A 13,984-nucleotide genomic window follows, 5' to 3' on the forward strand; every position below is an offset into this window, starting at 1 on the left:
AACCAGCCCTACCACAAATCGTAAACAATGAGATCATGTCATATCATATCACATCACATCCAACCACGGTAACCACACCGCTCTGGTTACTTCTCCTCCCTCCTCCCCTCCTGACCGGTGCAGTAACCTCAACCTAACCCGAACTCAACCCCAATGAACCGTGGCTCAACAATCAATCCTCCATCCTCCATCCTTCCAAATCCCATAGCCTATAGCCTATAAATTCGACCATCACCATCACTATCCAACTCGATTCCCACTCTCCACCGATGACAAAATATTCTCTCAAAATCAGATCGATGCTCTCAGAGATAATCCTTTTCGATTCAATTTCAAATCCAATTCTCTTATATTCATACTCATACGCATAATAATACTCATTAGAATAAAAATTCCCATTCCAATACCTTCCTAAACAAACCGCTTCAAGAATCATTTCACAGAGACAAAGCCTACGTCTATCAGAGATTGATAATTATCATCAGTATATAGGTAGGGAGATTTCAATACACACATAAATATACAAAAACATACTATAATCTAATCAAATCAAATCATCTATTTTGTTAAGACAGACAGACAAAGAGACAGACTATCATCTCCAGGGCTCTCTTTCCAATCTAATTAAGCGAAATCAAATCAAGTCTATCTAGTAAAGCGATAATAATAATAATATAATATAACAAAATACTAGATAGATAGATAGTCACATACAATCTTGAAAGTACATACCCATCTGTCGGGATATCGATCATGTGATCTAAGAGGGCACTGTATTGCAACTAGCGTATGTACTAGCGTGTGCACTAGCGCTAGTACTTCTATTATATTAGATATTAGCTTTTTATAATTAATAATAATCAAAAACGAATAAATTATAAAGACTAAAGTATTATATATTTTATTAATTTCAAATTGATATTAATATTAATTAATAATATTACAAATTAGAGTTTTAAATTTTATTACAAAGTATTAGGTGTTTTGAAATGATTTTTAAAATTAATAAAAATTTTGGAAAGATTATAAAAAAGATATTATTATATTTAGTATAGTATATTATTCTTTTTATTATATTAAAGAATATATTTTAAATAATTATATTAGAAAGATATATTTAAGAGATTGATTTTGTTAATTGTAATAAATCGAGTTTATATTTATTATATGTTAATTTTTATATTGTATGCTGTATAGAGTAATTTATAAAAACCTTTATTCAAAATATTTATAATCTTTGAAATATCTATAATTTCCAAAATACCTATTTTTATATATATAATCTTCAAAATACCTACAACTTTTGAAATACTTATTTTCATATATATAATCTTTGAAATACTTACAATTTCCAAAATATCTATTCTCATATATACAATCTTCGAAATATTTATAATTTTTGAAATATTTATTTTTATATATTATTATATTGAATAATAATAATATTATTAATTTGATTATAATTGTTTTTAAGATTATTAATAAAGATTTATATATGAAAAGGAAGAGAAATATTATAAGAAAAAGTTTATTAAATATATTAAATTTAAATGTAAATAATATAATTAGAAATAAAAGTTAAGAAAATAAAATATTGTATTTAAGATTAAATAATAGGTTTAGATTTAAGTATATAATCTATTTAATTTAAAAATTACTAGTATTGGGATATTAATTATATAATCTAAAAGGGTATTGTATTATAATTAGTATATATACTAGTGTGTACACTAGCGCTAGCATTTCTATTATATTAGATATTAGCTTCTTATAGTTAATAATAATTAAAAACGAATAAACTATAAAGACTAAAGTACTATACACTTTATCAACCTCAAGTTGATACCAACACCATCTATATACCTATCTACTGTTTATTTAAATATCTATCTATATCAATCGATTCATTATCAATCAAAATCCCCCTCTTTACTTTCTCGCCCCCCTCATCCCCCACCCGGAAAAAGATCATAGAATTCCACCAAGCATTTCCATCCATAGGAACTTTTTCGAAGAAAACTTTTCCCGTTATAATTAATGTAACCCCCCTTAATTCGCTTACTCTCTTAAAAGGAAACTCTTCAAACTCTCCAAGCTCTTCAATTTCTTCAATCTCTCTAAACTCAGAAATTTCTTAAACCTATAAATATATTATTTGCTATTTATATATTCATCTATATAATAGTTATTTCTATAATATTCTCTTTAAATACATTTTCTTTTATTCTATAAACAAATAAACATCAAAAGCTTAGTTTAAATTTCGAATTCAATTTTAATTCATATACTCTGCTCTATATATACTTACTCTATATTATACTTATAAACTCTCAAAAAACAAAAACTAAATCTCAAAATTAAAGCACTAAAATCAAATCTCAAAACCCAAAACCAACCTCGCACCAAAACCAAAACCAAAACCCCAAAACCCAATAACAAAAGCATCAAAACCAATCTCCTCTCAAACCAACCTCCTCTCCTCTTCTCACCAGCTAAGCCCACCAGCTAAGCGCGCGTTAAATCCACGCCCCATCTTCGAATATATCCCTGTTTGAATTGGCATTAGAATTGACATTAGAATCAATCAATCAATCAATCAATCAATCAATCAATCAATCAATCAATCAATCAATCAATCAATCAATCTACCACCTATATACCTCTATACCTCTATACCTCTATACCTAGCCTAGCCTAGCCTAGCCCAGACCAGACCAGATCAGATTCGTAGAGAACAACTAGTTATATTACTTGTTATTTATTATTTATCACCTAAATACTCAAATATCTAAATATCTAAATATCTAAATATTCAAATATCTAAATATTCAAATATTCAAATATTCAAATACTCAAATACTCAAATATTCAAATATCTAATATCTAAATATTAATAATATTAATTATTATAATAATATAATATAATATAATATAATATAATATAATATAATATAATATATATAATATAATATAAATATAATATATATAATATAATATAATATGAATAATATAAATATAATATAATATAATATAATATAATATAATATAATATAATATAATATAATATAATATAATATAATATAATATAATATAATAATATATAATAGAAATAATATAATATAATATAATATTAATATAATATAATATAATATAATATAATCTTAATATAAATTAGAAAAGAAGATTTATTAATTTATTATTTAGATATAGAAGTAAGATGAGGAGAGATGAACGGAAAAAGGGATGAAATAAGATATATAGAACGAAGCAGAAAAAAACAAAAGAAGATAAGACAAAACAAAACAAAGTTTTATTTCAATCACCGATAATATATTTTATCACTTGAATCAATTTAATCATTTAATCATACAATCATAATCATTTCACTTTACCCTACCCTACCCAACCAGCCCCTATAAATCTCTAAACCCCTCCACCACCCCCCTCAAAACCTCCCTCGCAACAAGCGGTTGAACCCTCCCCTCCCTCTCCCCCCTCATCATCTTCCCCAACAGAAAATTAATCTTCCCCTCCTTCCCCTGCAAAATCTCCTCGACCGTTTTCCTCTCCTCTTCACAGATCCTCCTCGCCAACTCTTCATATTCACTTCTCTCCATCTTCCGCAACCACAATTGTCCATCTTCAATAATCTCCTCTACCGATTTCTCTATCCCCACCTGTCCGTTCTCAAACAACCCCTTCAAAACTTTCTTTGCCGTCTTTCCCGTAATTCGCTCCTCGTTAACATAATGTATCAGATGCGCCATTTGAGAATGTGAAATCATACACTCTCCATAACTCGTAAACCCGAGTGGATTTTCCTCCTCTCCATAATCCGAGATCAACGCACCCAATTCATGTAAAACCCAATTGCTTGCCCATTTTCCCAATTTCGTTTGCGGTTCGTGAGGATTCAATAATGTCAAAACATCTACTACATTACGAAAATATTCCACTCGTCCTCCTTCATTCAAAGACACTAAATCAATAGCATCTTTTACCGTGATACCGTATTCAGATTCGAGTATTGCCAATTCTTCATCGGGTAAGACGCCGAGTGTCGCACCAAGATGTTGTGTAAGTGCTTCATCGATAATCACAGGGGCTAGATCTGGATCTGGCATGTATCTATAATCCACCTCTCCTTCTTTCCCTCGAAGTCTTCGTGTCTCTGTACTTCCAATTGCGTATCCGCGAGTTTCTCCTTCAATAACCCCACCTTCTTCCAGAACCGAAATTTGTCTATCACGTTCGGCAATGATAGCATCTTCAATAGATTTGAAACTACTCAAATTTTTGATCTCGGTTCTTTGCCCAAGTCCTTGAACACCTGCATATTCAAACCCGGAACCTTCCTCTGTTCTTCTCTTTACAGAAACATTTACATCTGCTCTCAATCCACCAGATTGCATACCCAAAACACAAGCATCAACCGAGTTGAGCAACATTTGTACCTTTCGGACAAATGCAGCCGCGGTACTTGGATGATGTATCTGTGGCAGAGAAATAATTTCAATCAATGGTAAACCCACACGATTGAAATCCAACAAATGTATATCCCCAGGTTGTGAGATTGTTTTGGCCGTATCTTGTTCCATTTGTACTTGTTTAATTCCTATCCGGATTTCTTCTCCATCCTCCTTTGCAATTCCATCGTGCGCATACAATGTAATATATCCATCTTTCGCAAAAGGTTCGTAATATTGTGTAATTTGATACCCCGCAGGTTGATCCCAATGAAAATAATGTTTGCGATCAAATCGACTCGTTCTTTGAATATTACAATTCAATGCTAATGCTCCTCGAATAGCAGGTATCAGAGTTTCCTTTTGAAATATGGGCATAGAGCCGGGTAAGGCTACATCGAAATATGCGACATGTGTATTGGGCGTATCGTTAAAAGATGAGGCAGCGTATGAGAAAAGTTTTCGTTCCGTATTTAATTGTGCGTGTATCTCGATTCCTACGGTTAACTCCCACTCATCAAGACTTTGCAACTTTTCTGAATTTGGATTTCTTCCAATTCCTTCATCCTTTGGCTGTTTCCGCGCGGCTTTGAATGAGTTTTGAATGCTGTGATTCGTGGAGGAGGAAGACGCCGATTCTGTCTTGGTATGTAATTCTTGTATTGCCCGAGATCTTGAGGCGTAAATGGGAGGTGAATGGTTACTACCAATAGCTCGATGACGAAGACAGCCCGTCGAATTGATTTGGCCCCCAAGGAGATATCTGCGAAGAACCAGCGGAGAAAATCGAGTCATCGGACTTACGGATCCTCTCCACGAGGTGGACGAGGTGGTATCTTTCCAATTGGTCTTTGCTTGGGCAAATAATGGTTTGATAGAGAATTCTAGGAAATTCACCGTCGTTGATCAGATGGTCAGGCAGAGTTCGGGTTCGGGCTCGGGCTCATGCATGTAATGAGATTTTCTGAATAATTGGGCACCCGATTCGAGCTGGTGGAGGGGTCTCGGGGAAAAAAAGAGATGGATAGGATCACTTGGTGGCTATGACTCCTTCCTCTCTGTCTTATTTGCGAATGATGCTTGAAAAATGAATGAAAAAATGAAATTCGAATGAGACCGATATTGTTATCGATGAACGTATTGTGATATCCCGTAAGGCGTAAGATATTGATTGATATGATAACATATGTTGAAGAAGTATTGGTTATACAAATCCAAGGTGTCGAGTAAGAATGGTGCACGTCTTGATAGAATCTTCTATCTCGTGTAATCGAATCTTCATCATACTCGGCGATGATATTATCTTTCCTTATCCAAAAGATGAAGGAAATCAGAATAGAAATGTGAGAAAATGTGAGGCTGAATGAATGTTTATCACAATCATTTTTGATTTGTGAATTGAAAATTGGTACCTACATTAATGATAATTGTCATGACCAATTGATTAATTTGTTGATATCGGTAGCTACCCAATTCAATAATTTGAGTTGAATTGTATGTGTGTGTACTATGTATATGCATGCGTATGTATGTGTATGTGTGTGTGCTTATTTGTTTGTTTTTATTTGCTGTAAGGCTCAAAGGTTAATATTTGCTGCAATCTGATAGTCCCTTCCCTTCACTCTCTTCAGCATTTTCAGCCTTCAGCCTTCAGCCTTCAGCCTTCACTTCACACTTCGTCCTTCACTCCGTTCACGCTATTGTAGCTGCATTATCATCTACTCTAGTTTGGTCTAATGGGAGGTCCCGCAATGCAGCAACGCAGCAATCTATTGATCCGACCAATCCCATCATACTCGTATATAAGATCTTACATAGAATTTAGTATTTGCTTTGTTTGATATGAAAATAGCTACATAACTACCGGCCAAGGAAGAATACCTGATTCAACGCGAAGAAAAGTAAGATGTTATGTGACGCTCGCTGGCCCTCCGGGGGCCACTGCCGTGGAGGCCGACTAGTATTGGATTGTCACGGAGTAGAGATAGTGAGATGGTCACGATGCGATGGGAGGGGATGGGATGGTTTACTTTTGCTACTATTTTATACTTAAATCTACCTGGTACCTTGGCTTCTATTCCCCGGATTATAAGACAGTCAGTCAGACGGGGTACTGGTCGCTTGATTGATATCTAGTACGCAGGTAGATCAGATAGCCATGGAACGAGCTTGCCAATATATAATCTTACATATCTAGGACCCATGCCTGTGTGTATTCTGTCTATTCTGTCTATTCTGTCTATTCTGTCTATTCTGTCTATTCTGTCTATTCTGTCTATTCTGTCTATTCTGTCTATTCGGTCCATTCGGTCTATTCTGTCTATTCTAGATATGTATGTTATATATCGAAGAAAGCAAACAAAAGCCATCAAAAGATACTCGTATATCCAAAATACATTGGAGCTACAAACTATAACCATGGATATTCCGGTTTCCGCCACAAAGGCCAAATGTTGTGATCTTCATGATACATGAAATCCTTCGAATGCATGAAACCAAGTGTGACCAACCACCAACCACCCACCATCAACCATCCAGTTATCAATGCCATCGCTCCAAACACACGCCCGACATATGAAGAGAATCATCATGCTCAAATCGCAATCCAAGACCTCCAAGACCTTTACACAAACAACATCATACATCAATCATACTTCCTACATCACATCACCCAACATCTTATGCGAATTCTCAAATAATCTCTACCATCAACCCAACTTATCCACTCACGGGAACTCTCCCATGATCATCAAGTCTTAAAAACTCCCCTGCTGGATTTCGGATTATCCCTGGTCCTGGTGGTCCCTTCTGAACCCTTTTCTTCTTACCCTTCACTGTCGGCCTCGCCTCCCTTCCGTCCCTTGTAAGATTACTTGAGATCTATTATCGTTCATTCTTTTCGCATCATCTGTGTCCGGTGTTGGTGGTTCCATCTTTTAAGAATCATTTGAAACACTTCTTCCCTCTCAAAAACACGAGGAGACAAGACGGCTGAACACTCGCTCATCACACACACACACAGACAGAACAGACACACAGACACACACACACACACACATCCATGTCCCCTCGCCCCATCTCATCCCATCCCCTCATTCATCATCACTCATAGGGATAATCCCAATTTGATCAACGCGCGCGCCAGTTTTATACCATTTTTATACCATTTTGGTATTGTAGCTGAAGCTGGGAATTGATATACAGTCAATCACTTTGCCTTCCTCATCAAACAAATTGATCCTTGGGAATTTGGATACTTCTCTCTTCTCTCTTCTCTCTTCCTCTCTCTACTCTTGTCTTGAATTCCTCCCTTTGATCTCTCCTCCTCCTTCATTATCATGTTTACTATTATTAAATATTTTAATTCATCCGTATCATCAATTCATTCCCTTGGTTCAATTGTTTTCTTCATCGGGCATTGATAATTGGTTATCGCATATCGATACACGATCATCATAGCTACCCAAAAAGTCTAGGTAAGCCCTGTCAATCCAAAGAACCTTCCCCTCCTAATGAGATCTATTGATTTTTGCTTTTTTTCTTCTTCTCTTGCTTTTGGATAATAATGTTAAGCCGAGCTGATAAGAATGGACTTTGGTAGATCGCTCCGTAGATATGGCTACAAGATACAAAATACCAACAGTGGAATCAATCATCGAAGATCCCGAAGACGAATCAAGGGACGATGTAAGGGGTACGGAACGAGAATTCCAGAGTAGCATAACTCGTCGTCAACATCGATCAATTCACGATTCCACAATGTCTTCTTCACCCACAAAAGCAAATACGAGTAGGGAAAGAGATAGATCAAGAAAGATGCATAAATCTACTTCCAGTGGCAACAGACATTCTGCATCAAAACCAAAACCCAAGCATACAAATGCGAAGCGCGCAAGTGGATCATCTTCAAAAGGAAATGAAATGGAGGGGCAACGTCTTCGCCAAAGGCCTGTACAACGGAACCGAGATTCAAGTTCATCATCGTCGTCATCGTCAAGCTCTTCGGATGAAAATGAGAATATCCCCAATCACAAATCGGTCCTTGCAGCTTCCAGAGCAAAATTAACATCACCATCTATGATTTCCAATTTAACATCTTTAACTACATCAACCAATAAATCTAGTAGCTCAAGTGGAAGTAACTCAACAGTAACTCAGGCTTCTATCACGAAAGGTTTATCCCTAGGAAAAGAAGCTGAGGCTAAAGAAGAGTCTCTATCACCAGCTGTACCATCTCCACCAAATGTGTTTGCCTATTTACAGCAGGACTCCGATGAAGAAGATGAAGAAGTTGGGGAGGTCAGGGAAGATGAAGCAGAGGGGAAAAGGGTGGAGACACAAGACGATACCTCTAAATGGTTGATTGACCATGACGATAAAAGCTTCACCCCAATATCACGTCCACATACTCCCGAAGAACATCCAAGTGGACCCTCATCCGTATCAAGTAGTCTTCACAGTGATGATTTCTCAGCACCAGAAGCCGATATCGACACAGATAGGAGTACATCACCAGAAAGAAGTGTTAACGGTCGAGAAAATCTACGAGTCACCACGAATTCCAAAGATGCGTCAGTTAAATTAGCGTCTCAAATGGCAGCTGCCAATCAACGACAAAATTATTACGGAGCAGCTCCATCATTTGGAACACCAAAAACTCATCGTCGCACAGACAGTAACCCACTCTCTCCCGCTGATCTTGAAACACCCCGCAATCCACATCCACCCAAGCATACACTCCAATCTCAGATTGATCCGACTATGACAGGCTATGAACTTCTTGCTTCTCGCTTATCAGCATCTTCCCATTCTGGTTCCGGCTCGGATACAGTAGTGGAAGATCGCATCAAGCCCATGTATCGAAAATTCGAAGCGCTCAATCATCGTCTTCTCCTTCATCTTCAAGATGAAATAAGCGAACTCGAGGAACAATTGCAAAGATTGGATAAAGCCGATACGGAATCTAGAAGGTTGCGACATACTGGCAATGGAAATTTCGGGGTGGATGTAATTCCGGCATCGAGAAGAGCAAGTGAACAAATGGGTGGTGATTTACAGTGGCATAAAATGGATATTCTGGGGAGGATCGGTTACAAATTGGCTCAATACAGTCAGCACTCCTCACTATCCCTACCTTACCCCATGCCCCACATATTTCTCCATACTAACCTCATCCAGATCAAACTCTAACCTCGTTCCACTCTCTTCAATCACTTCCTCCCGCTACTCAACCGGATATTAGCCATTATCGCGAATACCTTGAAACCGTCCGTCCCATAACCGAAGTGGAAACTAGATTCTTAGATCCAAAAGTGGAGGATGATTTGGTTTCAGTTGCTTCTGGTTCTTCTGGTTTTAGAAGTCAGGGTCGTCATCGAAATGGAGATCAATTCATTCGTCATAAACGTTCATTACCATCATCCATGTCAGATAGTAGTGATGATGACCGTCCAACTAAGAGAACACCCACTAGTAGCGCAGTCGATTCACCTCTTCATCCCCCACCTCATCTAGCGCATGATCATCTTGGAGTGGGAAATACAATTTCTCACGCAGAAGATTTTCCCACTCTGGCATGTGCAATAGCTCTTAGTATTTTAATACCAATCCTGACTTTTGCAACGATCCCAACATTCCTGGGCAGAATGACGGTGGTTTGTTTGGTAGGATCAGGTATTGTAGGGGCACTGGTACAAAGTGGATTTATAGGTCTAAATGATGTTATTGAAAGTATCAAGGGTGTGAAAGGTTCGCAAAGAAGAGAGGGATTGGTTTGCGTGGGGGTTTATTTGGGGTGTATGGGGGTGCTTGCGGGGGTTGTTGGGTAACGAATCCTTTTGTGTGCGTTCTGGAAAGCATCAGGATACTGTGATGCTATATTCGATTTCTTCTAGGTTGTTTTTCGAATTCGAATATTTCGATTTGCACAACGACCTCATACTAAGAGTTCAGCAAGAGAGCAAGAGAAGATAAGGGCTCTTCATAGATTGAGCTATGATGTGTCGAAGAAGTTTTATCCGGTCATGATCTTTTTTCTGGGTTTCATATCGACCTTACTTGGTCTGGTTTTATTCATTTCGCTCGGTTCGCTCGGTTCGTTCGGTTTGCATGGATTTCCCGTATACATGATACCCTTTCTTCTACTTATTCGTCTCTCGCGCTTTTGGGAATTGATGATTTGGCGCTATGGCTCTGATTCTTTAGTCACTCGGTTTCTCAGATTCTCGAATATATTCTCCTATTCTCTTCTTCCCTTTCCTTTGACTCTGAAACGGAATTCCCGAATTCGATTGGACTTTTTGGAGAGTCGGGGGAGGGAATACCGTTACACGTTGAAAGGTTATGCTATGCTAGGGAGATGCTTGCGCTTGCGGTTGTGGTGGAGTTCTTGTATTGTATTCTTCTATTGTGTATTCATATGTATGCTTTTCTGTTGATGGATGGGTATTCTGTAGGTGGAATTTGTATGCTGGATGAGTATTAGTATTAGTATTGTGTATCAGGATCTGGATCTGGAATTCTTGGAATGGGGAATGGGGATTTGGATTTGGGATTTGGGATTGGATTTGAATTTGAGCGGGAATTTTATGTATATGTATATGTATATGTATATGTATATGTATATGTATATGTATATGCATCTATATATATATGTATAAGGACTTTTGAGATGAGATATCTATTGATGAGAAAGTCTTGATATTATTATGAAAATAATAAATTCGATTCGATTCGATTCAAACCGGCCTTGGTATTTAGACTAGGTAATTGTTGAATGAAAATCAAAATGAAAATGAAAATCAAAATCAAAATCAAAATCAAAATCAAAATCAAAATCAAAATCAAAATCAAAATCAAAATCAAATCAAAATCAAAATCAAAATCAAAATCAAAATCAAAATCAAAATCAAAATCAAAATCAAAATCAAAATCAAAATCAAAATCAAAATCAAAATCAAAATCAAAATCAAAATCAAAATCAAAATAAATAATCAAATAAATAAATATATAAATATACTAAATATCTATTTATTCTTTTAACTTTCCCCGCCTAACTTTCCCAACCCAATTCTTCTAATCCAATCCAACTCTTCTAATCCAACCCATCTCAAGCCAAACCAACCCAAACCAAACCAACCCAAGCCAAGCCTAGTATAGGTATTAGTATATTATAATAAAACTATAATATATATTAATATATTAACATTACAGCTAGTACATTTAGAAAAAGAATAATACTATTTTTATATATATATATATTTCTACATCTAAAGAATCCTAGCAATATACTAGCAATATACTAAAATACTAGAATTTATTATAAAACAATAATTCCCATCTATATTAGATTATATAATAGTTAATAGTTATTTTATATAACTTTAACTACCTACAATAAGAAATATATATTTTATAATTTAACCTAGGTATAGATAGTATAACGAACCCAATAAGTATTTAGAGATTAATTTTAGAATTAAAAGCTACAGAGCTAAAGAGAGTATATTATGAAACTATATATATAATCGGTTCGAAGTTTAGTACTATATTAGTCTGATTGGATGTGATTATATATATAATATAATACTATCCCTTCCTTTTAAAGAGTTTGCTTTGAATTTATTTTAAACAAATAATTTAAATATAAAATTAATTACTAATCTTTTTCCTTATTATTTTCTTTATTATTTTCTTTATTATTTTTTAATAAAAACTCTTGATATATTAAATACATGGTAATTAAATGAAAAGTGTTCTAGAAATTATCTATTTTTTTCAAACAATTTTTAAAATATTGATTATTAATGATTTCTTTTAGATTTTTATTTTTATTATTATTATATTTGAAATTAATAGAGGTAATTATAATAACTAGGACAAATTCTTTTCGATCTTAAGTATTTTAATATAGATTAAGCGGATAGGATTATATCTAATGAAAAGTATTTTTATATTGAATATATTTATTTTGTTTATATAAAAGAATTTTTTTAATAAAAAAAAATTCAAATATATAAAAGTGGAATAGAATTGGGATAGGATTGGTTTGAATATTAAAAGAATTAAAAGTATTAATGATATTAAGATTGCTAATATTTATTGGATTGTAGTTGTAAGAGTGAAATAGATTTTGTAGTATATGTGGGGTTTTAGGTTTATTAGAGTAGGATAATATAGGGAATTTATTTGTTATATATATAGTTAGTTGTTATATGATTTAAATAAAGTTGGGATAAGAATGGGGTAGAGAAAGCTATTAGGAAAAATGATTTTTAAGAGTTGTATTAAGTCTATTGTGGAAGGTTGAGATCTTATTCGAATTGGGTTAATTCTGTTTTTTGGTTTTGTAAAGAGTTTTTTCAAATTTTATAATATAGGTATGTAGAGAATCGGTTTTTTATTTGAGATTGAATAATTTATTTTCAGTTTTTTAAATTTTATTTGGATTGTTATAGATATATATGAATTGATTTAGGATTGTTATATAATTTAATAGAATGTTTTGATTAAAAGAAGAAAGCTGAGGTAGAATTATAGTTTGTATGTGAGATTCGAGATTGAGATAAATATAATAAAATTGAGTTATAGAGTTGCTGATTGTAGTATTATCTGTTAGGGTTGATCCACTTTACCACTAACTATAAACCCTATCAGGTGGTCGCTCCCTGACATTATCTACTTATAGTTTTGCTCGGATTGAAAGTAATTATATATCAAATTTCTAAAAACTATTACTAAACTTTTTGGGATCAGAAAGAAAGGGTTTTGATTGAAAAGGTATATACAATATAGGAATATAATTGAGAATCAAAAAGTATAGAAAGGAGATTTTATTATATTATTAAATTATTTTATTACAAAACTTCTCAATTGTATATAAGATTGTATCGATCTTTATAATTTAAGAATTTAAGGGTAAAAAAAAAGATAACATTTTTAAATAGTATTAAAAAGATTTGTATGTAAATAAAAGAGTTAAAGTGATATGTTTAGATAAGGAGTAAATAGAATATATATAAAAGCTTTATTTATAAGTATATGCTGATGTTATTTTATTTTTTATCTGGAAAAGCTTTTAATAATATAATGAATCTAATAAGTATTTAGAAATCAACTTTAGAATTAAAAGCTATAAAGTTAAAGAGAGTATACTATAAAACTATATATGCGATCGACTCGAAGCTTAGTATTATACTAGCCCGATCGGACGCGATCACGTGTATAGCGTGATAGATAGGAATGAATATTTTATAATAAATTCTAATATTTTAGTATATTGCTAATAGTATTAAATAAGTAAATGATATTGAATACTTTTAATGATATTGAATTCTGTATTATATGTAAATGTATTTCGAAAAGAATTGATATGCACTACTAAACTAACCTGTATATGGATTACGGGAAATACTATTGCCTACACTGCCCAAGCCAACTCTCCCACCTTCATATTTTCAAAGATCAGAGAGTAGAGTATAACAACACGATACGATACGACACGATACGATACGATATGA

The 13,984-nt window shown here is 34.1% G+C and overlaps 2 protein-coding genes across 2 annotated transcripts; one reads left to right on the top strand and one right to left on the bottom strand.

Moving 5' to 3' along the window:
* Positions 1-3,413: 3,413 nt before the first annotated feature.
* Positions 3,414-5,261, bottom strand: EAE98_011037 (uncharacterized protein; the record flags this gene model as incomplete). Its single annotated transcript, XM_038958659.1, has 1 exon — positions 3,414-5,261. The coding sequence occupies one exon, from the start codon at positions 5,259-5,261 to the stop codon at positions 3,414-3,416; it is 1,848 nt and encodes a 615-aa protein (XP_038805024.1).
* Positions 5,262-6,679: 1,418 nt separating this feature from the next.
* Positions 6,680-10,294, top strand: EAE98_011038 (uncharacterized protein; the record flags this gene model as incomplete). The annotated part of the gene is made up of 3 exons (XM_038958660.1): positions 6,680-7,942; positions 8,068-9,576; positions 9,645-10,294. Exons 2-3 carry the CDS (start codon positions 8,082-8,084, stop codon positions 10,292-10,294), a joined length of 2,145 nt encoding a protein of 714 aa, XP_038805025.1. The 5' UTR covers positions 6,680-7,942; positions 8,068-8,081.
* Between the last annotated feature and the right edge of the window lie 3,690 nt (positions 10,295-13,984).

The sequence above is a fragment of the Botrytis deweyae genome (genome assembly GCF_014898535.1).
Source record: "Botrytis deweyae strain B1 chromosome Unknown BDEW_043, whole genome shotgun sequence".
In the NCBI taxonomy this organism is placed as follows: domain Eukaryota; kingdom Fungi; phylum Ascomycota; class Leotiomycetes; order Helotiales; family Sclerotiniaceae; genus Botrytis; species Botrytis deweyae.